Source organism: Taudactylus pleione, unplaced genomic scaffold (genome assembly GCF_031769625.1).
Source record: "Taudactylus pleione unplaced genomic scaffold, aTauple2 ptg000016l, whole genome shotgun sequence".
Classification (NCBI taxonomy): domain Eukaryota; kingdom Metazoa; phylum Chordata; class Amphibia; order Anura; family Myobatrachidae; genus Taudactylus; species Taudactylus pleione.
The window spans coordinates 44,759,046-44,784,754 of NW_028284418.1; the positions used below are offsets into that span (position 1 = coordinate 44,759,046).

The window sequence follows — 25,709 nt, forward strand, 5'->3', positions numbered from 1 at the left end:
TGCTTGTTGTTATTTTTTTTGCAGTAGTTTCTGTTATCAAACACCTGTCATGAGCTCGCTGCAGATGACGTAATAGCGTAGAGGTTCCTAGATGTTTAACGTCCCTACCTCTACTAACTGTGGTCTCACAGAGGCTACAAATGGCTTGACAAACGTTGTCAGGGTTTGGGTAAAAGTAATTCCACACAAAAGATGTGGATTTCTTGGTTCTATGCCCAGGCATGGCAATGGCCTTCTTATCTTGGCCAAGAGCTGCTTCCACTGGTGCCTGACTTATACAAATAATATCCTCATCCTCAACATCCTCATTAGTGCCAGCATCAGCTGCACATATATTCCTCTCATCCTCTTGCAATTCCACGGTGGCATCCTCAATTTCTATGTCCTCGGCAATACTGCTCATCCCCACAACTACAGATGGAAAAGAAACTGTGGAGGGCGGCTTCTCTGAAAGGTCAGGCTTACACATAGAAATGTCACTTGTGGACCCACTTAGACTCTCCTCAGGGATTTCTGACATTTGTGTTTCAAAAAACACAGTTTGTTCGACTGCCTTATTGGTTTTAAATTTTTTCACACTTCTATAGTCTGATTGAAAAGGTCTTTTATCATCACGAGAGGCACAAGATGCCTCACTGACAGCTGCAGAACCACCACTCAGAAATAAAGGGCAAAGCCTGAGTCTTTCCTTGCCGCTACGTGTGGTGAATGGTATGTTGCCAATTTTCTGTTTCTCTGCAAAAGTAGTAGTCTTTAGAGGTTTTTTTTTTGTCTTTACCCCTGTAAAATCTAAATTTTTTGATTTCAGGTTCCCTAAGGTTTTAAAGCCTCTACGCCCTTGAGCATCAGCTTTAGATAAAAGTGATGGACTTCCAGCCGCTGCAATGCTAGCATTTACATGTTGTTTCTGCTCTCCTCTCAGTTCATTCTCGTGATCCATATTACTTTATCACTATGAACTGGAGTCACAGAGCTTGTATACACACAGTGGGCTATGCCCTTTCACGGAGCTTGTATAATAGACACAGTGGGCTATGCCCTGTCACGGAGCTTGTATAATACACTCAGTGGGCTATGCCCTGTCACGGAGCTTGTATAATACTCAGTGGGCTTATGCCCTGTCACGGAGCTTGTATAATAGACACAGTGGGCTATGCCCTGTCACGGAGCTTGTATAATACACTCAGTGGGCTATGCCCTGTCACGAAGCTTGTATAATACTCAGTGGGCTTATGCCCTGTCACGGAGCTTGTATAATACACTCAGTGGGCTATGCCCTGTCACGGAGCTTGTATAATAGACTCAGTGGGCTATGCCCTGTCACGGAGCTTGTATAATAGACACAGTGGGCTTATGCCCTGTCACAGAGCTTGTATAATAGACACAGTGGGCTTATGCCCTGTCACGGAGCTTGTATAATACTCAGTGGGCTTATGCCCTGTCACGGAGCTTGTATAATAGACACAGTGGGCTATGCCCTGTCAAGGAGCTTGTATAATAGACACAGTGGGCTATGCCCTGTCACGGAGCTTGTATAATACTCAGTGGGCTTATGCCCTGTCACGGAGCTTGTATAATAGACACAGTGGGCTATGCCCTGTCACGGAGCTTGTATAATACACTCAGTGGGCTATGCCCTGTCACGGAGCTTGTATAATACTCAGTGGGCTTATGCCCTGTCACAGAGCTTGTATAATAGACACAGTGGGCTATGCCCTGTCACGGAGCTTGTATAATACACTCAGTGGGCTATGCCCTGTCACGAAGCTTGTATAATACTCAGTGGGCTTATGCCCTGTCACGGAGCTTGTATAATAGACTCAGTGGGCTATGCCCTGTCACGGAGCTTGTATAATAGACACAGTGGGCTTATGCCCTGTCACAGAGCTTGTATAATAGACACAGTGGGCTTATGCCCTGTCACGGAGCTTGTATAATACTCAGTGGGCTTATGCCCTGTCACGGAGCTTGTATAATACACTCAGTGGGCTTATGCCCTGTCACGGAGCTTGTATAATAGACACAGTGGGCTATGCCCTGTCACGGAGCTTGTATAATACTCAGTGGGCTTATGCCCTGTCACGGAGCTTGTATAATACTCAGTGGGCTTATGCCCTGTCACGGAGCTTGTATAATACACTCAGTGGGCTATGCCCTGTCACGGAGCTTGTATAATATACACAGTAGGCTATGCCCTGTCACGGAGCTTGTATAATACTCAGTGGGTTTATGCCCTGTCACGGAGCTTGTATAATAGACACAGTGGGCTATGCCCTGTCACGGAGCTTGTATAATACACTCAGTGGGCTATGCCCTGTCACGGAGCTTGTATAATACTCAGTGGGCATATGCCCTGTCACGGAGCTTGTATAATACACTCAGTGGGCTATGCCCTGTCACGGAGCTTGTATAATAGACACAGTGGGCTATGCCCTGTCACAGAGCTTGTATAATAGACACAGTGGGCTATGCCCTGTCAAGGAGCTTGTATAATACTCAGTGGGCTATACCCTGTCATGGAGCTTGTATAATACACTCAGTGGGCTATGCCCTGTCACGGAGCTTGTATAATACTCAGTGGGCTTATGCCCTGTCACGGAGCTTGTATAATACACTCAGTGGGCTTATGCCCTGTCACGGAGCTTGTATAATAGACACAGTGGGCTATGCCCTGTCACAGAGCTTGTATAATAGACACAGTGGGCTATGCCCTGTCAAGGAGCTTGTATAATACTCAGTGGGCTATGCCCTGTCACGGAGCTTGTATAATACACTCAGTGGGCTATGCCCTGTCAGTTGTCACGGAGCTTGTATAATACAGTGAGTAGTAGAGTACACATACACACAGTGGGCTTATTATGCCCAGTCACGGAGCACACACAAGGGCTTATGCCCAGTAAAGTCACAGAGCACTGCCTACTCTAATCTATCTAACACTAGAACAGACAGCGCACTAGCTAACTACCTAACTACGCGTCACGCGAGAAATGGCGCCGACTGCCTTTTTATTGAGGCCGAACGTCACTCGGCTCTCGCGAGAATCCGACGCCGGACGGGTGACGTTCGGCCTCGAGGTGGAATCCGAGTCAGGCGGGAACACCCGAACTTGCGTTCGGGTGGACTCGGATTCCACCTGTTCGGAGCGGTTCGGATTCCTCAGAATCCGAACCGCTCATCACTAGTTAATACACACTGAGGGGGTCATTCAGACCCACTCGCAAGCGGCAGTACGCTCGCAAGTGGGTCGATGTTCCCCACTGCGCATGCGCACGACGGAGGGAGCTCCGTCGTGCGCATGCGCGAGATCCGGCGAGCGACGGGGTATCCGTCCCTCGGGGTCTCGCACCAAAGGGGGCGTGCTGTCGATGGTGACTGACAGCACGCCCCCTTTGGTGGGTGTGCCGGGGGCGTGCCTGCCAGACGGAGGCGTTCCCATGGGAACACCTACCGTCTGAAGCCGGCCCCACTGACATCACTAGTGATGTCAGTGGGAGTGATTTTGGCTCTGATAGAGCCAAAATCACTCCAGGGCTTGTGGCTGGGAAACCCTACCGCAGGGTTTCCGTCGCAAGTCCGATGGTCGCGATGGTCAAGACCATCGCGACCATCTTTTTGGACGCTCGTATATGCTGTGGGTGGTGACCCACAGCTATACGAGCGTCCAGGAGGACGCTCCATTTTAATGGAGGAGGGCCCTGATTCAGAGCGAGCGCTCTATTCAGAGCGTCCAGCTCTGAATCAGGGCCTGATTCCGCAGTTCTCGCGGAATCAGTGTGTTCTCGCGCAGCAGTCCTGGTCTAATGACGCGGGGAATAGCTATTTGATTGAATAGCTAAACCCCGCGACGCGGGACTTTTGCCTGTCAATTAGCCGTGGATGAAACCCCGCGACTAATTGAATATGCCCCTAAGGGTGCCTTGAAGTGAAAAAGTTTGGGAACCACTGGTATAGTCATATACATTCCATATTCAGGTGAAAGAGAATTCAAACCTTCTAGTAAGTAATACAACAGACATGATTATAAGCAAAATATTTAATTGACAGCCACAATTAAAATAGTAATATGCTAAATTGCTAATTTTGTAAAAGGAGGATAGTACAGTCACTTAAACAGAGCTTAGCTTTTTTTTATATTTTAAGGAGTTAAAGGGCTGCACGTTCAGAATATAACAGAAATCACCCAGTTTGACATTAAATATGGTACAGAGGGCCCGATTCTGAGCCGATTGCTAAAAAGCGTTCGTACGTAGACTGTCGATGTTTGCATTGTGCACATGCATCGCAGTGCGCGAACCAGTCCGAGCGAACGGGAAGCGTACACTCGCTGCGCATAGACTGCCCAGCTGAGTGAGCGACAGGAGAAGACGTTTGTGGGTGGTGGCAGGGGTTGGTCAATGAAAACGGGGGTGTGGTGGTGTGAACACAGGCGTGCCTGAGCGTCTCAATGCCATTCCAGAGGCGTGCATAATTAAGACACAGCGTCATAGTACATGCCCCCTGGCTGAATTTTACACTGAAGTGCTTGCAGTGCTTGCGGTAGGGTATGGTCAACCACAAGCGCTGCGTTCGCTCCCGATGGTACCAATGGTTGCATACATATCTTGGAGATGACGTGCGCAAGTGGGCATCTTAAGACAGGCTCGTGGGCATCTGCATACACAGAGAGATCGCATGCCAAGACATAGTGGGCGTGCTTATGCCTTGTAGCCGAATTTGCATACGCATCTAGCGAGCGTACGCATCTAGCGAGTGGGTCTGAATCGAGCCCAGAGTTCATGTAAACACTAATGTATTTGATAGGATTCAACTAAGTCAATAATTGTATCCATAAACAGCAGTCATATGTAATTAATACACAGCATAAACAGATATCAATTGAGTCAGCTTTTTTATAAAAAGCAATATATTTCAGTGATACAGGTATGACTGGCATGGTGATAGAGTGCAACTTACTGTAGTATCAAATAATGCAGCATTTCCATCGGGCTTTAGATACATAGGGGTCTATTCATGTAAATACTGAAATGGCTAACGGTAATTACCATTATATATCACATTATATCGATGCGATATATAGTAGCGTTATGTAGTCATTCAGATAAACTTTCCTTTCCGGCAACGTCCTCCGGTACACGGTCCCTCCACAATCCCGGGGAGCAACTCAAAGACAGAATTCTATATGTCTTCTTTTCACTGTGCATGCAACCGGCAGTGCCACGGTCAGAGGAGCAGCTCAGTGGACAGGTCAGTCTAAGGGCAGTCTGGATCAACAGTGTGAGCAGACCGGATCAGTGGGGGTGGTGTAGAGGGGTTGCAGCAGTCGGCAGTCTGGATCAGCTGTGAGGCAGACTGGGTAAGTGGGGGTGGGGGCGCTAGGGTTGCAGCAGTCTGGATCAGCTGTGTTGGCAGATTGGGTCAGCGCAGGGTGGGGGGTGCAGTTGCAGTGGGCAGTCAGCATGGGTGCAGAGCGAATTGTCAGTGGGGGAGATGGAGAGCAGTCAGCAGTCTGAGATGACCCGGGTCCCTGAAACAGGAACAGAGATATCATCACTGTTCTCTCATACTGAGTAGCCCAGGCACCTCTGATTGGCCGATGACAATTAAGGGGGCAGAGAGGACTGAGAAGATGTAGGAGAATATGACTCTTCCCTGCCTTTATCCCATCAGGAGGCTTATTATGCTATCCTGAGATTGTACAATTTTTATGAGAAGCAAATCGGGTAGATGAGCTTTCCATGCTTCTCTGAATCGTTCTCCCCAGACTAGTGTATGGAGAAGCAATATGTACATTAATCAGGAGCACTGTTGGAGAAATCTAAGATAATAGACCCCATAAACTCCTTGAACTCTTTGTACTGCACCATGTGTAAAAAATCCCATGTCATAAAAGGTTAGCCAGCATGCACATTGATAAGAATCCACATATATGATAGGTCTTGTATGAGACAGTACAGGATGGGAAGGGCTGCTCTGCCTCTGCTTCCACACCATGTGCTGAGCAGTGAACGATGAGGTGAGAGAGCAGGACAGCCGACCCTGAAGGAAGGAAGGTAGTAGTCACATCTGCTTTCACATCTGGGCCTGCAAGAAAACAGCTGCTGTAATTCCTATAGAAATTACCGCAACTAATTTTCTACCCAGCAATTGAATAGGGAAAATCTTGCGGCTGCCAGAAAAAAACCTGTGTGCAGCAGGGTTTTTAAAAATATTGCCTGCAATTGGACATGCCCCAATATGTTGAATGTAATATGTTCCACCAAATTTGTCAAAGTACATAATGCAGACCACACTTATTTAAAATTTCATGCTATTGAGATTACTAACCAGAATAGTCAGAGGATGATAGGTTAGCACAATTATGAAAATGTGAAAACCTATCATTATTTACTTTAAACACCTTTACACTCCATGGTTTCAATATTTCATTTAAATGCATTTTTTGGAGTATTACATTTTTATTTCGCTTGTAATTTGATATTCAGTATCTATGCACTAAGCCTTAGGGGTATATTTACTAAAGTGTGGGTTTTTAGAAGTGGAGATGTTGCCCATAGCAACCAGTCAGATTCTAGCTAGATAAATATTAAATAGAATCTGATTGGTTGCTATGGGCAACATCCCCACTTCTAAAAACCTGCACTTTAGTAAATATACCCTTAGAGAGAGATAAAGTACTTTATCTCTCCCCAAGGCTTAGTACATATGTAGACCCCTTTGTAACTATGTTTTTCAATAACTTATTGTAACATTTATATTTTATTGAAATATTCTAAACTTACATATTTAATTGCAGGAACTTTTAATTCAAAATTAATTTCTGGTTATTAATTATATAATATGTGTCTCGCCCAAATAGTATAGTGATGAAGGGGTTGCTCACCAAAGCATATGATCACATTGGATCCTGGTTAAACTGGTTTACACTAGGCCTAATTGTACAAAACATATGATTTCTGCCAACAATTGTAAGTGCAATTTCTCTTCAATAAATGAACATAACGATCTATATGATGTTTATTTTTTTCTGTGGCACTTTCAATATTGGTACACATTCTGCACTCACCAACATGAAGGTGAATACTGGGAGGTAAGTTCCTGAACGGAGACACTGGGCAGTGATTAACATGGCCCATCTCTCCACTGATACTTGAGTATACATATCAATACTCCTTTGGAATTTACTGCTCTCAGCTGGGCCATAACTAGGGTGGCGCAGCTGGTGCCAACGCACAGAGTGCAACAACCCTGAGGGCAGAACACCAGCTGCCCACCACAATCTCTCTGCCGGGTACTTAACAACAGTGTGATGCGCGGCGCACAGTTCTACACTGACTGAAAGGGTAGCAGCCGGCAGCCTACCCCTTCATGTCACTCCATCTTCGGACAGCTTTAAGTCCCGCATAGTCTATTGGGACAGGAGAGACGTCATTATGTCATGACGTCTCTCCTCCCAGGCTCCCACAGTTCCTAGGGTGAGGAGTTGTTGGGTGTGTCATGTGCATTGCGCAGTAGGCGGCACGGTGTCGGTGTCCAGCAGCAGTATCTGCCAGTTTGGTTCAGTCCAGTGAGTGAGAGAGTGACAGCGGTGGTGTCTAGCAGCAGGTTCCAGTGCTGTGCCACTCCCAGTCAGTGAATCAGGTCAGCTCTCTTACTAGCTTCTTTAGACAGGCGCTAGTGCAGAGAAGGGTTCCAGAGAGAGAGAGAGAGAGAAAGGAGGGAGGATGATGACAAGGAGCAGGGTTTACAGGATATTAGTAACTTATTCTTGCAAAAGTAAAGATAATTTACCGGCCAAGTGACAGCTGCATGATCTGAGAAAGGCAGGGTGGGGAAGGCAATATCCTAAAGCAGCGGTGGCCAACCTGTGGCTCTTCCGTTATTCTGATGCAGCTCCCCTGACTGCCTCCTCTGATAGGCAGCAGCTGTTCAGAGGAGACACATCCTTTGATGCAGCAGTCTGCTTCAGAGTCATGTATGGGTGATGTGGTGATGTTACGCCGCAAACAGGAGGCAGAGCTCAACTTGTAACTGAACCTGCAGCCACAAGGAGGACATGGTTGCAGACACCGGAGCCTACCTACAGACAGTCAGTCGTAACAGGGTAAGAGCTGTAGAGGGTTTTCATTTGTTTTGTTTTCTTTCTCATTTTATTTGTGACATGTGGGGGAATGGAGTGGCCAGTGGAGTGGGAGGGAGATTGGGGGAAGGTGGATGGACTGGAGTGGCCATGGGAGAGAGGGAGAGGCTGGAGTGGCACATGAGGGACTGCTGTTGTGACACATGAGGGTCTGTTGGAGTGTCACATGGGGTGGTTGCTGGAGTGACACATGGGGGTTGCTGGAGTGACACATGGATGGGCTGCTGGAGTGATAAATGGGGGGCTGACGTGACACATGAGAGGCTGCTGAAGTGACACATGGAGGGGCTGGAGTGACACCAGGGGTTTGGATTGTATTATGTGGATCTGTTATTTTATTATGTATTTTGCTTTTTCAGTGTATTTTATGTGAGTGTAGCTTTTTCAGTGTATTTTATGTGGATCTGGCTTTTTCAATGTTTTTCATATTGTTCTGGCTTTTTCTGTCCCTTTAATATTTACCTCCACAGTGATTGTGTGCATGCGCTTTTACATACTCCTACAAACATAATACCTTTTTGCACGTGTGCCTTCAGCGTGCGCATGATCTCAATTCTTTGACATAGCTACAGATATTTTGGTGCTCTTTGCCTCTGACTGGTTAGCCACCCCTGTCCTAAAGCATGGCAGCCATTTGTGAGGAGGGGGGTACCGTTGCTCTTTCGCACAGGGTATCAAAAAATCTAGTTACGGCTCTGGCTCTCAGTATATACATCACAGCACCACATGCCTTTAGTTTGGGGGTGGTTCTTAATTGGGACTGAAGTTCACATTTTAAAACTGAATATCACCGGATGGAAAAAGTCAGGGTAGAGTATATGATTGATATTCCATGTTATTATTCGCTAAATGTTTTCAGAACAGTGTCATATTCAACTTCATTTTTGATTCCAACATTGTCATATGTATTTGAATCCCTGGAAATATTGATCACTGTTTCATAAAATGGAATGGCAACAGCCGCTTCTCCAGAATTACTCTGTAATAAAGAAAAGAGATGAAAATTATCATTGAGAACTGCTATTTAAATGTATTATATTTCTCCCTAGCTGGCTATGCTGTTGTTACTGAATTAACAGAATACATCCAAAATCTATTACTAATTATCTATTTGTTTATGTCATTTGTAAGAAGATTACCAGGTCTTTATTCCGCTTCCTGCAAAGGCATGTCACAGCTATGATAACTGCAACTATTAGCGCTATAGCACATGGTATTCCAACAGACAGGCCAATTATTAATCCCTAGGAGTAAAAAGGAAAAATAAATCTAATTAACAAACGGGAAATAGTCTCAGCAAAAAAAAAATACTTAACACACATACTGTAGGGGTAAATTTACGAAGATTCGTTTTGGTCCTGTTTTGTCCAGTTTTTCAACTCAGTTTTTCACTTAAAAAATTGGGAATTTACCATGCTCCCGGTTTTGACAGGATCGTTTTGATTGATGGTGTATTTGGTTAATCCTGTCCATTTTGAAGCCCCGATTTCCCTGCATGAATTTCTCTCCCGAACAAGCAGGCTGCACATATCAGTGAAATATGTGCAGACTGCTTGTTTATTTTATTTTATATTTTAAGGGTTCATTTTAATTAAAAAAATTGACGTGGGGTCCCCGCCCAAAAGGCTAACCAGCCCCGGACTTGTAAGCCAGTCCTGGTTCCTAAAATTATGGGGAACAAAACAAGTAGAGTTCCACCGTAATTTAAGAACCAGCACCTGGCTGCAGGGCCAGTGCCTGGTTTTAAATATAGGGGAAGAAAATGTGTAGGGGTCCCCCTATATTTAAAACCAGCACCAGACCCAAACCAACCGGGGAGTAATGCCACAGCCCAGAGACCCTATTACCGGATCTCCAGGGCCAAAGCATTCGCTCCCCAATCCAGTCAGGCCAAGCCGGGGATCTCAGGGGAGGTGAGGGGGTCCCCCCTCTCCCTCTTCCCAGGCTTGGTCTGAAGCCCGGGGCTCTTCCCCGCACCCCTGGAGCGGTGGGTACGGGGGCCATAAAGTGTTAAAAGTATTAAAAAATTGTACTTTACAGTGGAACTACAGGTGCCAGTATGCCTGCCCTTTGGCACTTGTGGAACTACAAGTGCCAGTAGGCAGCCAGCACCCGTACCCCCACTGTAAAATAAATAGTTAAATAAAGACACAACACACACTGTATATAGTACAAGTTTATTACACTCATACATCAATCACATATACTTACCTGTACCAGCTGGTTTATCCTCTTCTCCAATGTACAAATCCGTGTGGAATGACCTGCAAAAAATATCCTCCATCCTGGCGCTGCTCTCCATAGCATCCAGGGTTTTGTTAAAACAAAAAACAACTTACCCGAACCAAGCTGAACATGTGTAAGAATATGCTGTTACATATACTTACACCTCGCGAAATGACAGATGACCAAAATCATCTGTAATTCTCATGGGCTGCTAGCCAACCAGCGGTCGCTTTACATGTAGCGGCCGCTCATTGGGTGGGACTCACGTGGAACCAGCCAATGAGCGACCGCTACATGTAAAGCAGCCGCTGATTGGCTAGCAACCTGTGAGAAATAACAGATGATGTTGGATGGAATCTCGCAGCTCAGCAGGTGGTGCATTTGAAACCTTTCTTGACTCCCCTATTTGGCTTTAAAATGGCCGAATATAGCAAAATGAATAATGGCAACTTCCCGATTTAGGGAGAAATGAATGAAAAGTACTCCCGATTTGAGCCGATGGAGAATTAATTTCTATTGCAAAAAACGGCCAAATTTGCAGCATTAAATCACCCAATTTCAACCCCAAAAGATGAACAAATCACCTGACTTTAATGATAGTAAATTCCCAATTTGCAAAAAAGTTATATTTTCACCCGCGATAGCAGTCTCGGACTAAAACGAATCTTAGTAAATTTACTCCAGTCTCTGCAATATTATAAAGCATTACAAAATAATTAATACTATAATTATTCATGTAAAATTAATGAATTTATATGTCATTAAAATACTTGGGATTATTTCAGGAAAGATATCAGACTGGGTCAACACGTATTAGATTTACAAAACTATCTCAATGCTCAAATTTATAACAGAAGCAGCATTTCTGCGCTTTGCCAGAAGAGGGCAGAATATGTTTTTCAGAAGTCATTTTAACATCATGCTTAATATAAGCACGTCAGATAAGACAAATTAAATAGACTTTTTTTTAAAAACGACTTACTAAGTAAGTGATAACAATTATTATTGCCTATGTCATACACACAGTTTCAATTTCAATGAAGGTGAATAATGTAATGTGCAATTTGCAGTTTCAAACTGGGTACACACTAAACGATGCGTGTGCCCAGCGATGCGACACAAGACCCCCCTGCCAACATATCGGGTGGTCCGTACACACTGGGCGATCCGCTGCCCGATATGCGGCCCTGCCGCATAGCGCTGCATGGGATCGTCAGCCACATCTCCTGATTTGACTGCATGTACAAAAGATCAGGTGATGCGGCCAATGACCCCACAGGAGCGCACAAACACAATGTAGTGCATACACACTGGACGATTTTAATGATTTGTCGCTCCGATGGTTAACGACAAATAGTTAATAAAGTCATCTAGTGTGTAGGGGCCTTCATACAGACACTCAATGCTTTATTATCAGTTCCCAATGCATTAACAATTGATGAATTTCACCAAATTCTCTTTAAAAAGACCAAAGCAAAATTCAAAAACAGCCAAATCACAAAATGTTAAATTGCTGGTAGGAATCATGATTCTGAAATCAAGTTTCCCAATAGCAACGTTGCAGTACAAATATAAATAATTTAATACATTCAGTGCCCGAGGTTTGGGTCCATTCAGTCATGTAGGAGGCCAGGCCTACTTTCAGCATCTACAGTTTTCCAAATAAATGAGCTATCACACAGTAGTGCACATTATTGTTTAATTTATTATGAGAGCAATACTATTTTTTAATTCACTAATTATATTAAGGGCGTGGGCGTAACTACCATAGGTACAAGGGGTGCAGCTGTTATGGGGCCCAGAGCTTAAGGGGCCCATCTTCCTTGTCAAAGTTACATGTGTTATATACATTTTTCACCATTGGGTGGTACATAGGGGCCCTTACAAATTTTTGCAATGGTGCCTTCAAATACTTTGTTACACCCTGTAGGGGGCTATATTAAATATTAATTGGTGTTTAAAAGTGGCGCTATATGTCACTCTGTCTATCTGATATAGGATTTACCGCAGGGAAACACCAGGGCATAGATAACAAATTTACTAAAGCTTGACATATCATAGTAAATGTTAAACATAAGCACCAAATGTGGGTGTCTAATGGTGTCTCCTGTGAGTTACACACACTGTTTTAATGACCTATCTAAAATTATGGTTTTCTATGTTATCTACTTAGCCATATCTTTTTACGGGACAGAGATTTTGGATTTTTAGTTTTTAATGTATTTTGCTATGAGATGGCTAACACTTTTTGCATAAATGTGACCCCTCTGTATAATGTAAGGATCATTCTATCCATCTCATTGAGCATATATTCCTCCTCACTGAAAATTCTACAAACCCGCAGCATTTAGGACATGTTTCTATTAGTAAACCTGGGAACTAAGTGGAGTATAGCCCTATTTGTCAAACCCACCAATCGTAATATATATGTTATCACTGTGTAGCTTCAACCCAAAACAGTGCAAAAGGGATTACCCTGCTCTCAAATGCTACGGGTTCAAAGAATGTATAATTTCTTTTGCTGTAAAATATTTTCTCTGTTATAACAGATAATGGCAGTCGTTTATATGGACCTTACCAACAATTTCCTGATAGTTGGTAGATAAGTATGTTATTCCATATACTTAATCATGGCTTGGGCTATTTGTCATTTTATAAGCAGGAGTGCTTTGCTTTATTATTAATGTAACCTTATGGGTTGATATGTGTATACTGTTCTGTGTTGGGAATCGGTATGTAATACCGCCGGCCGCATGGCCGGCAGTTCGAATCCCGGCAGCGTCAGGCCGACAAATGAAGAGATCCCGGCAGTGGGAGCCCGACAGCGCTGGAAATCCCGATCGTCCCCAGGTAAGTACTAACTAACCTAACCTTCCCCCCTAACCCTAACCCTCCCTTAGGGGTGCCTACCCTAGCCTCCCCCCCAAGTGCCTAACCCTAATCCCCCCCATAGTGCCTAAACCTAACCCCCCCCTTCCCCGCTGCCTAAACCTAAGTACCCCAGGGGGGTGCCTAACCCTAACCCCCCCCCCCAAGTGCCTAACCCTAATCCCTCCCATAGTGCCTAAACCTAACTCCCCCCTCCCCGCTGCCTAAACCTAAGTACCCCGGGGGGTGCCTAACCCTACCCTCTCCGGGGGTGCCTAACCCTAACCCTCCCTCCCCCTAGCCTAACCCTAACCTCCTGGTGGGGTCCCCCCCAGGAGCCCTAAACCTAACCCTCCCCCACCCGCAGCTGTCCACTCACGGCACCCGGCATCCCTTTGATCAGGATGCCGGGCACCGGTCTCCCGGCATCGGTAAAATGAGCGGCGTCTACATCTAGATGCCAGTCATTTCACCCTCACCAGGATATGACAGTCGGGAAGCCGGCTGTCGGTATAATGTCAGCCGGCTTCCTGAATGCATATCCTGTGTTGTACACGGATGTTAAGTAGTAGACACCAACGAAACGAAAATTGTTAGACACGCCAGCCGGATAGACTTAACCAGGAGCTTCAATTTATTGTAGTGCACAGATTAGGTACAGCTGTACTCACTGTTACATATGCATGCAGCAGAGATAAGCTGAGCATACAGCTGACCAGCGAGTCATGTGGTTTTGCAGGATTACGCAGGGTCCCCCACGGAACTGAGTACTACACGTCTGTGTACCAGTGCGGTGCTCATGCACAGTGACAAGATGGTGCTGTGCATGCGCATACTAAAGTACGGTGGCCATCTTGGTTAGGTACAGATGCTTCATGTTATGAAGCATCATGGAGGAATACCAGTAGTGTACTCCATATTTTAGCATTATGCTGGTTACCTCATAGCCTTGTACACATACTGGAGGTGTCTATGGTAACAGGGTGCTCTGGGTGTGACATCATCAATAGCGAGTGCTGGTGAGACATACTCTGGGTGGCACACTTACAGCGTGGTGAAGGGGAGCACTTTATAAGGTGAGTATGTTTTATACTTTATTGTTATGCTGAGGAAAATGTGGAATACATTGAAACACTGGTAAAAAGGTGCACTGTCATTTCTTCTTTGAATCCCTGATTGCCACCGATTCTACTGTGCAAGTGGATGAAAGTCCATTTACGAAGGGCAATGGGATGAAGTAAGATTTATATGCAGTGAGTGCCAAATCTCATTCTCCTATATATATATATATATATATATATATATATATATATATATATATACTGTATGTAGGTGGCCTCCCACATTTTGTTTTCAGTGTGTGCTGACTGTACAGCAGAGACTACTGTACATTAGTGATATTAGGAGCATCATTCAGATAAGCTTTTCTATTACTGTTATCTTGTGAGCATATTTTAATTGGGCCTATGGTTTGGCAATAAAAAGTGTTTTTAGCATTATTGCACTAGGGAAACGTGCTTATCTTTAGGATTTGATATTGAAGACGTCTGGATTGGACTGCTGTGTGATTGCATGTTTCAGATAAGCACATACCTGTATATCAAGTTTATTCTGTGGATATGTAATATTGGCGTAGAACAATAGGCACTGGCAGAATGTGAAAAGGAGGTTAGTCCAGACACTGGGGCTTATGTAATCGGTTGCTACTTGCAGCTACTGCGGGAACTCCTGCGAGTCTTCCTGTATTTTTAAAGCGAAAAACATTTTAGAGGCAAAACCAAGCTATATTTGCCTTTAAAATGATTGCCGCTTTAAAAATATGGGAAGACTCGCAGGAGTACCCGCAGCGGCCAGTGGCAAACGTAGGATTTTGAAAGGGGGGTTTCCAAATTCTCGGTTACTGAACCAATGAAACATCTAGCCACGAATAATAAATAGATAGATAGCAGTCATCTGGCATCACTTATAATAAATATTATCTCTTCCCCCCCCTCCAAATACATTACCATGCAGCAGTCCTCTATCATCACTTAATAAATTAATAAATACTAACTCCCCCCTCCCCCCCCCCTGCACAGACATGCAACAGTTATCCGGCATCATTTTAATAAATATTATTTCCCCCCCCTGCAAATACATACACCATGCAGCAGTCAACTGGCATTACTTAATAGATATTATCTCTGCCTCTCCCTCCCTCCCCCCCCCCGCCGCAAATACATGCAGCAGTTATCTGGCATCATTTTAATAAACATCCTCCTCCACAGCTGCCGACATACGATGCCACCCAACCCCTTCCCGGCATATACATGATAATACATCACTGGTCATCTGGCAAATATTATCCCCCACCGGCTGCACCCCCCGCCACCTACTTTGTGCGGCTCTGTGCGGGACTCGCGGCCGCGCTGGCAGTAGTAGACTGTCCCGGGCGGCGGCAGCCAGGAGCTCTGTCACATTGCCGGTAACAGAGTGCCCCTATGCCTGGAAACTGACTGGGAGGGACTTGCGCGCTGCAGCTCCCCCTACAGCCAGCCCAGGCAGTGTCAGACTCTGTTAAAAAAAAAAAAAGTAATAATATTGTTCAGTTGCTTGCGGGGCGCCGGCGGCGATCGAGAAACAGGCAGGGGGGGTTTCTAGGTACTCGGAAACCCCCCCTGCGTGCGCGGGTGGCGCCGGCTGCAAGTTGCAACCTATTACACAAGCCCCAGTGTATCCGTAAATAGGTTTGAGGTATATTCAGGATAACAGCAGATGTCAGTGGGAACAGTGTTTAGATACATTTGCTTGAAATTGTAAGTTATTGATTTGGGCATTATGAGGCATATCCAGTTAGACATGTTAACCTGCTTTTCAGGGGTTATCGAAGCTAAATGCAAGCTTTGGAAAATCCTTATTTTAAGGTAAAAATCCCAGGACTTGGTTGAGAACCCTTGGGACACTCCCTTTCTTATCACACTCCCTGTCATTCTTCAGAGTTTTGATATAAAACCTGTGTTTTTATACATGTGTGCCTCCCCAGCCATACCGTGGGATATACGCAATAATTCAAGCAGCAGTAAACAAAAATGTTACCGGGTAATTGAATATGCCCCTATGAGTGCTACCCTGTACTTTTGAAGGAGATAGATAGATAGATAGATAGATAGATAGATAGATAGATAGATAGATAGATAGCTATGATATAGAGCAGTGGTCACCAACCTTAATTGGGATGTGAGCTTCTCAAGAAAAATTTAACTTTCTGAAGAGCTGCTAACATTTTTGGCAAAAAAAACAATTCTGACTAATAACCAAAAAATGAAAGATCATTTAATGAAAATTAAAAAAATGTTTCATAGAAAACAACAATGCATTTAATTTGTACAGTGATATTGTTGCACATTTCACTTTTAATTACCGGCTCCAAGGAGGTAAGTACAGTAGAGGAGCAGAAGATATAGGCAGAGCTGCTGTATGATTTTTCAGCAGGGCTGATCGGGAGTCACTCGCCCCAAATGTAGTCGACTTGTGTGGTGTCCAGATGGTGTCTATCACATATTGTGCCACCCTACGGCAATCACCTGATGCGCTTCCCCGTCGCTCCACCCACGGCTTTGTCAGAGATCACTTCCTCCTAGTAGACTCAGCAGTACTGCAGCTAGAAGAGCTACCCAAATGATGTCCGCGAGCTAGCGGTAGCTCGCGAGCTACGGGTTGGAGACCACTAATATAGAGAGAGAGAGAGATAGATAGATAGATAGATAGATATAGATGGAGATAGATAGCTATGATATAGATAGACATGAGATAGATAGATAGATAGATAGATAGATAGATAGATAGATAGATAGATTGATAGATAGATAGATCAGAATATAACGTGAATGAACCTGGTAATAAAGCAAGAAGGTTTGGCAGAAATTAGATATTCTTTCTGCTTAATTTGTGTGTCTAATGGTGCATGCACACGGTCAGATTTTTCCTTCAGATATGAACGATAACGATTTAAAAATCGTTCAGTCGTTCATATCTGAAGGAAAATCTGACATATCTGACATGCCTGAACGATGGACGATCAACGATGCGCGTTCCCGTTTGTCAGATAACGATATCTGACATCTGATGCGTTTGCAGTCAGAGTTGGACGATTCCATTAATGCAGTCAAAAATCGTTCAATCGTTCAAATCGTTCATCTGACAAATCTGACCGTGTGTATGCTCCATATTACAGGATATTGTCTATTTTGCTAGTGCTCATTGGCAGGCTTAAAGTGAAAGAGAAAGAACAACAACATACCAAACTTGACGCAGAAGTGCTTTCAGGGATGGTGCTAGTAATCTGAGAGATGAAAAGCAAATAAAATTTATAGTAAGTGTATTTAAGCATTACAGACATCCATCTGCTCAGGACACTTCATTTGCATGTGTGTGTGTGGTGTGGCGCCGTATAAATAAATGATAATAATAATAATAAGGTACACACTAGTGCAATCACTTATATAAATGTATATACTGTAATCCAATGTTTAGTTTGCACCTTCTGGGGGCACAAGTTTATTTCTCTATTTTTCCCCACACATAACGTGGCTAACTTCATGAAAATTACAATGCAACTATTTTTACAAGTGGTTTGAGGATGAAGCGGGAATGCACATAGAGCACTAAGGGGTCTATTTACTAAGCAGTGTTAGTAGACAGAATGAAAAGTGATAAGAAAGTGATAAGATGCCAGCCAATCAGCTCCCAACTGTCATCTCACAGGCTGTTTCAAAAATGACAGTTGGGAGCCGATTGGCTGGCACCTTATACTGCTTAGTAAATAGACCCCTAAGTGAATTTACTGCAGGGACGTGCAGTCATGGTAGGCAGAGCCTCCCCTGTCATACTCCCTCTCCTATCACACTCGCTGTCATGCTTCAGTTTTGATATAAAAACTGTGTTTTTATACATGTGCCTCCCCAGCCATACCATGTCATATATGCACTAATTCAAACCATGGTAAACAAAAATCTTTCTGCGGCTAATTGAATATGCCCCTAGCAGTGCTCTCCTGTACTTTTGAAGGTGATAGATAGCTAGATAGATAGATAGATAGATAGATAGATAGATAGATAGATAGATAAAGCCTGTTAATATAGGTTTAGCAGAAATTAGACATTCTTTCTGCTTAATTTGTGTGTCTATTACAGGATATTGTCTATTTTTCTAGTGCTCAGTGGCAAACAAAGTGAAAACTAATTTTACAGAGAAAGAACAACAACATACCAAACTTGATGCAGAAGTGCTTCCAGGGATGATGCTAGTACTCTGAAAGATGAAAAGCAAAAAGTAAATATAGTAAGTGACAAGCGTATTTAAGCATTACATCTGCCTCAGGACATATTAGCATGTGTGTGTGAGTGGATGGAGCTAATAAAGTGCACACTAGTGCATTCACTTTATGCTAAGAAGTACTGGTGCAGAATTAAGTCAGCAGTACTGTATATCAGCAGTACTGGAATGGACCAGAGACCTCACATGGGCAGCATGGATAATGTAATGATTAGCATTACTGCCTAACAGCACCGAGGTCTTGGGTTCAATTCTAACCACAGTCCTAACTGTGTCAATAAAGGACTCCTCAATTTTAAGCAATACTATAGTTGAGGAATCAAGATAGGTGATGGGTCCCTGAGCGCACACCCTAAAAGCAGCTGATGATCACAACAAAAATCAGGGGTATCCCTTACCCCAGAGTATAATATACAATATTGGAGTTCAAGTGACACTAGCGCTACAGGGGCAATAAATAATTTCCTCCAGTGATCTATGGCAAACTGTATTTTATTATATAAAATATTTAATGAATCAATAATAAAGATGAATATATATATCGCACAAATAAAATAGCATAGAACACAGTTCAATAAAATTCATAAAAATGCCATAGAACACAATTAGATAAAGTGCATATAGTATAGCAGCAATAATAGCACTAAATAAAGTGCATATCTGAATAAAGCTGCAGAGTGCAAAAGATGAATATTAAATGCAGTTGATATAGTTGATATCAGTACCATGGGACACCAGAGTGCACTAAGTTCTAGTCGTTTTTTAAGAATAAAAAGCAATAGTCCATACCATATGTAGGAGGTGAGTGTCAATTTGGGTAAGGAACAGGGGTTCCGGACAGCACCCTGGTCCAGACACTCACAGGCTTACAGGTAGGTAGTGTACTGTAAGCCAGCGCTGACGCGGTTTGAGCTGTATAGCTCTTTATCAAGGCTGTCTCCCATGGTCATTATATAAACTATATCAACTGCATTTAATATTCATTTTATGCACTCTTCAGCTTTATTCAGATATGCACTTTATTTAGTGCCATTATTGCTGCTATACTATATGCACTTTATCTAATTGTGTTCTATGCTATTATTATGAATTTTATTGAACTGTGTTCTATGCTATTTTATTTGTGCGATATACTCTATATGTTCATAATTTTTCTTTTTATTCATGAAATATTTTATATAATAAAATACAGTTTGCCATAGATCACTGGAGGAAATTATTTAATGCCCCTGTAGCGCTACTAGTGTCATTTAAAACCCCATTTTGTACTATAGTTGAGGAGTTTATTTTCAGATTTGTTCTACTTTATCTCCAAGCTTGTACAGTATACTGTAATACTAAAAATGAAAATATATATTTTAGAAAGTTATGACATAAATGTGTATACTTACACTGGGGACGTGTGTACCCAGCGATGTGACGGACGATCCTCCCACTGATGGGCCGACATATCGGGCGGCCCGTACACACTGGACGATCCGGTGCCCGACGGCCCAATATGTCGGCCCCTGCCACATCCAGCTGTGTGGGGCCATCAGCTGCATTGTCTGATTGGAATGAATATAGGGAAGGTCAGACGATGCGACTGATGACCCCACGGGAGTGCACACTGCACGATATAGTGCATACACACTGGACGATTTTAACAATTTGTTGCTCCGATGCGTCGGAATCGGGCAATTAATTTAGAAAAGCGTCTAGTGTGTAGGGGCCTTTACAGTAACTGCAGTGGCAAAGCTTCTTGTTACTGGGAAAATATATAATCTGAGGTAGATATAAACTTTATTTCTTCACATATTCTGTAACTCATCTGTTCTAGGTTAAAAGTAGTACACTACAATAATAAGGATTTGCAGATTGGGAAAACCAGAATTCCCCTGACAGATATTTTGAACTTAACCATATATGAAAATGGCTGCTGATAGTAACAAGCTGAATGTTACAACTTTATTGTATACAGAGACACAAAACAAGTCTCTATATAATGTAGTTCACACAAGTAAAATGGCTTTTGCAGAACCAATTTTGAGGTGCTTTGCTGGCACATATATGTGGAATATCAAGTAAAATGCTAATAAAGACATATATAATAATGGTTGTGTACCATTAAGCAGGAATAGATTCCAGAAATAAGTGACTATATACTGTACTCAACTACTGTAAATATGTCTATAAGGATCTATTCCATTCTTTTGCAACAGGTTAACATATTTTTTTTTTAATTAAAGACAACTTGCAGATATCCCCCAATAAAAGACATTTTAGGAGGGTACCCGCAAATATTAAGGATCCCCAGGATTTAACATGGAGGCACTGCAGCAGATATCTCTGATATCTGCGGTGGTACCTCCATTTCCGACGGCAAAGCAGGCCCCATAGGTTTCTATAAGAGCTGCTATGCTGTCTCATTTACCAGCTCTGGAAGGTAAAGCCATCTGAAGATGATGTTAGCCTATAGTAGTTTATGGATTAATAATGGATTAATATATTGCCAATTTTATTGGAGAGGGATTCTCTAGATTCCTCTCCATTGGCTCTGATAATGCATGTGCTGTCCAACAACATTAGTCATGGAGGACCAGAACCAAGAAGCAGAGTGATAGCTCTCTGGGCCTGATTCAGAGCCGGACGCTCTGACCAGAGCGCTCGCTCTGAATCAGGGCCCTCCTACCTAAACTTGGAGCGGCCTCCTGGCCGCTCGCATAGCTGTGGGTGACCACCCACAGCATATGCGAGCAGCCAAAAAGATGGTCGCGATGGTCAAGACCATAGCGACCATCGGGCTTGCGACGAGACCCTGCGGTAGGGTCTCGGTGACTGCAAGCCCTGGAGTGATTTTGGCTCTATCAGAGCCAAAACCACTCCCACTGACCCAGGTGGTAGGCGTTCTCATGGGAACGCCTCCGTCTGGCAGCCACGCCCATGGCACGCCCACCAAAGGGGGCGTGCTGTCAATCAACATCGACAGCACGCCCCCTTTGGTGCGAGACCCATAACGACGGCTACCCCGTCGTTATTCGGGTCTCGCGCATGTGCACGACAGAGCTCCCTCCGTCGTGCGCATGCGCACTAGGGCACCATCGAACCGCTTGCGAGCGCTCAACGCTCGTGAGGGGGTCTGAATCAGGCCCTCTGTGTGCTAAAAAAATAATAAAACTGACTTGAGGGATAGGCAGCAAGAGGAGACCTTGGACCCATATTAGAGAGTTATCTACAAACATATCAATCTGTGCTATGCTCTGTAGTACTGACATGTTCCTTTAAAATAAGTTATTACTATTTTAAAAACTTGGACAGCTATTCTGGGTATGCTCTGAAAATTAGATCCTACTGGAACTAGGTCCACAACTTGTTTCTCAATATCACAGGGTTTAATTCCCCCTCTTGATTATAATACTCTCTCTTATCTAGGCCAATTCCAAATGTTCCTAATTACTACCAGATTTTCATTCATTACAAACTCAATGCATCCAACTGCTCCATAGCTGCATATTATTCTGCATGATTGCCCTAAAAAAGCAATAAAGGTTGGTCCTGCTGGATCTCACACTGTAATGCCCAGCATGGAATTTATTCCATCCCAACAATATCTCTGGCAGTTCTACCTTTTCTTTAGCTTCTCATTCCCCCTTCTTCATCTATCTAATTTTCTTCCTTCCGCTACTAACTCTCCCCCATGTTTCCTATTCCTATTCTCTGTACTAACTTTATCCTAGTTCTCTGTCTTTCCATCCCCTTTTTTTTTTCCATCAAATTCCCTCTGCCTCCTCTTCCTTAGATGTCAACTGTGAAATCCACTTCACTATGCCTTAGGTTTTCTACTGGTCTTATGAAGCCCTACATGGCTTTATATTTAATTTCTAATCTCTTCCGCTATTTTTGTTTGAAAAATTTCAGTAAAATGTGTAAAATAGAAACCAATATAACCATTTCTTCGGTAGAGTAAGAAATTAAAAAGTAGTTGCCAGCAAACCTGACCTACAGCAAAACAATGAACATGGGGCCTGATTCAGAGCCGAACGCTCTGACCAGAGCGCTCGCTCTGAATCAGGGCCCTCCTCCATGAAAATGGAGCGTCCTCCTGGACGCTTGCATAGCTGTGGGTGACCACCCACAGCTTATGCGAGCGTCCATGATGATGGTCTCGATGGTCAAGACCATCGCGACCATCGGGCTTGCGACGGAGACCCTGCGGTAAGGTCTCGCTGCCGCAAGCCCTGGAGTGATTTTGGCTCTATCAGAGCCAAAATCACTCCCACTGACATCACTAGTGATGTCAGTGGGGCCGGCTTCAGACGGTAGGCGTTCCCATGGAAACGCCTCCGTCTGGCAGGCACGCCCCCGGCACGCCCACCAAAGGGGGCGTGCTGTCAATCAACATCGACAGCACGCCCCCTTTGGTGCGAGACCCGGAGCGATGGAGAGCCCGGAGCTCCCTCTGTCGTGCGCATGCGCAGTGGGGGAACATTGACCCGCTTGCAAGCGTCCTGCGCTCGCGAGCGGGTCTGAATGACCCCCATGGTCTGGTCATGGGGGTAAAAACAATTTTGGGGAAACTCTTGCAGCACTGAACAAAATACAAGTGCCATCTAATGTGATATTAAATGTGCCTACAATTCTGTGTATTTCAGGAGTGAATTTCTGATTAAACACATTTTGCATTTCATAAGTGAAAATTATACATGTTATTTAAGATATCAATCCAAATAGAACACTGTTCTTTGTGTAAGTACAGTATATTCAACAACAGACAAATAATACTTAGGATGGTGAGCAATAAGAATAAAAAATCCAGCTAAAATTGCATAAAAAAGTGTTCACCCTAAACACTCAAGATTAATAGATAACAAATAAAATATTTATGCAATAAAACAGATCTCTTTTTGTAGACACATTAAACTAGAGTGCATAGACCCTTGTGAAAATACAAAAGTCAGTGCCCCTAAACCAGCACAGGATTAATGACAGTAATCACCATAAGGATTCTTCAATACTAGTCCAGCAAAACAGGAATCCCCTTTGATTAGTATTCACTCCCATCAAATAAGCATGGGTTACAGCTTCGCCTCCTTACACCTCCTTAGTAATCTGTAATAACCTGTGTTTTCCTACCAATCTATAGAGTGCTATTTTATTGCATAATTATTTTTTGATTATTTTATTTAATTATTTTTATTTTATTTGATAAGTGTAGTATATTGGAAAATACTATTTACATTAGTGGTGGGAATTAATGTTGTTGAGTTCTGTAAAACAAATATTTAGGAGTTAAAAAAATAAAAATCCTGCAATAAAATTGAAAGTGACCAGTCCTTGAAAACACTGCTGTTCTTAAACTCACGAAAAGGCTGGAAAATGTAATTCACCTACAACATAAGTACAAGCAAAATGCTAGCAAAATATTTCTAAAATATTATTACAGGAATAACATGCTTGTGCACATTTTTCAATGGAGCATGATGTAAGACATAATTCTCTTAGATCAGATTAAAGCTTTTAAATAAATAACAGTGATAAATGGAGTCAAATGTAAACTATTGCAAAGGAAAACAAGGTTCTGACATTTTTCTTGTTTACAGAATTTTAACAAATGTTTGATTGGTCACTGTTGATTACATAACTTTTTAGCAATGACTGCAAGCAACAATAAAGTGATCACTTTACTTAAATAAAAAATAATTAATGTTTGAGTTTTCCAAAATTTTTACCTTCACACCCAATCATGACTAAATCTGTCAAACATTAGTCCATGAGTCAGATACTTTGCAATGAAAGAAGGAATGTGATTATGCAAGGTCTAGGGCTGGGAAATATATTACTGGTAGTCAAGAGAAGAAGGTGGGTGAAAAAGAGGACGAGGAAGGAAGATATGTGGGTGAGAAGGCAGTATTAGTATAGTTTAAGCAGTGATTAGGATGCAAAAAGCAGATCAAGCTACAGTCATGGTGAATTAATGATGGTAAGTATAGAGCTTTTAAAATGCATCTCTACCTATTTTTTAGTTTTCATTTTTTTAAAAGAAAAAATTGGTCTCATTCAATTGGATCATGATATTTATATATATATATATATATATATATTTCTAATAAATATAAAATTAATACTCACATACATCTCTGATGTCACAGCTTCCACTGTATGCTGAAAATAAGTTTTAAATATATATAGAGTAGCTGCATTTAACATTTTGAATATAATTCTACTTTTATACTTCTAGCATTTCCAGTGACTTAAAGAAACTTTTAGACTACTTTTCCAAATCTGGTGAAACATCTCCTTCTTTTTGTACCAACTTTTTACTTCTAGAGACATTAGGTCTTTGGCTACTGCAAAGAGTCTGTTTCCACATAGAGTGTAGTTGCACTTGAAACATTAATGTTTAAAGCATTTGGTTCTCTAAGCATAAGAGCCCTGCTTCTTAACAAAACAGTTTATCTGGTATCAAACATCTGGCAAGCAAGTTCAGTGTTTGATATGTACCTAAAGCAGTATCCAAAGAATGAAGATGTTCTTTAAAATACAGTACTACTGTATGTATTTCTTTATGAAGAACAGTTGGAGGTATGTAATATCACAATAGGAGTATATTATTCATCTGTGGCATCTTGAAACAATGAGAGGACCAGTGTGTTCATCTGTAGCTGTTCCAACTCTTAAAGAGTGATTGCTATTTATAATACAATGAGTGTCACCTACTGAAGGTTATATAGAATGTGAAGTATTCTGCCGCTTAATGAGTATAATATTCTCCTATAGAGGGTCCTCCAATCAGGATTCAATCAATCTCGAGTGGCAGTGAATATTCTGACACTATTATATAATTCCTAATGTAATCATTCATTATTTTATCCATGACTGACAGTATCGTGACATCTGATACAGGGGCGTATCTCCCCATTGGCCAGGATGGCACTTGCCAGGGGTGCCGACCAAAGGGGGGGCGCCACCTGGCAGTGCCATCAGTAGCCAAGGGGTGGACAAGTCCCTCGGCCCCACAAGTGTAGGGCAGACCACAGTGAGAGCGGTCTGCCCTACACAGTTTACAAACACGTGTTTGTGTTTGTAATAGCAGCCAGCTAATGAGAGTCAGACAGACTCATTTGCTGCTGCATCGTCAGCGGAGGGAGCCGGCTGGAGCTCACTAATGAGCTCCGTCTTCCGGCTC

At 43.0% G+C, this 25,709-nt stretch overlaps 1 protein-coding gene across 4 annotated transcripts in view; it reads right to left on the reverse strand.

Moving 5' to 3' along the window:
- Positions 1–6,801: 6,801 nt before the first annotated feature.
- LOC148541996 (uncharacterized) overlaps positions 6,802–25,709 on the reverse strand; it is a 159,120-nt gene continuing 140,212 nt past the window's right edge. For 3 of the 4 annotated variants that reach the window (XM_088473830.1, XM_088473839.1, XM_088473819.1), the window contains 5 exons: positions 24,653–24,685; positions 18,479–18,520; positions 17,511–17,552; positions 9,277–9,381; positions 6,802–9,116 (listed from right to left, as the gene is read on the reverse strand). In XM_088473830.1, coding sequence (XP_088329956.1) covers positions 8,976–9,116; positions 9,277–9,381; positions 17,511–17,552; positions 18,479–18,520; positions 24,653–24,685 — 363 coding nt within the window. In that variant the 3' untranslated portion in view covers positions 6,802–8,975. The remainder of the gene's footprint in view (positions 9,117–9,276; positions 9,382–17,510; positions 17,553–18,478; positions 18,521–24,652; positions 24,686–25,709) is intronic. The other variant, XM_088473826.1, reaches the window with a different exon arrangement.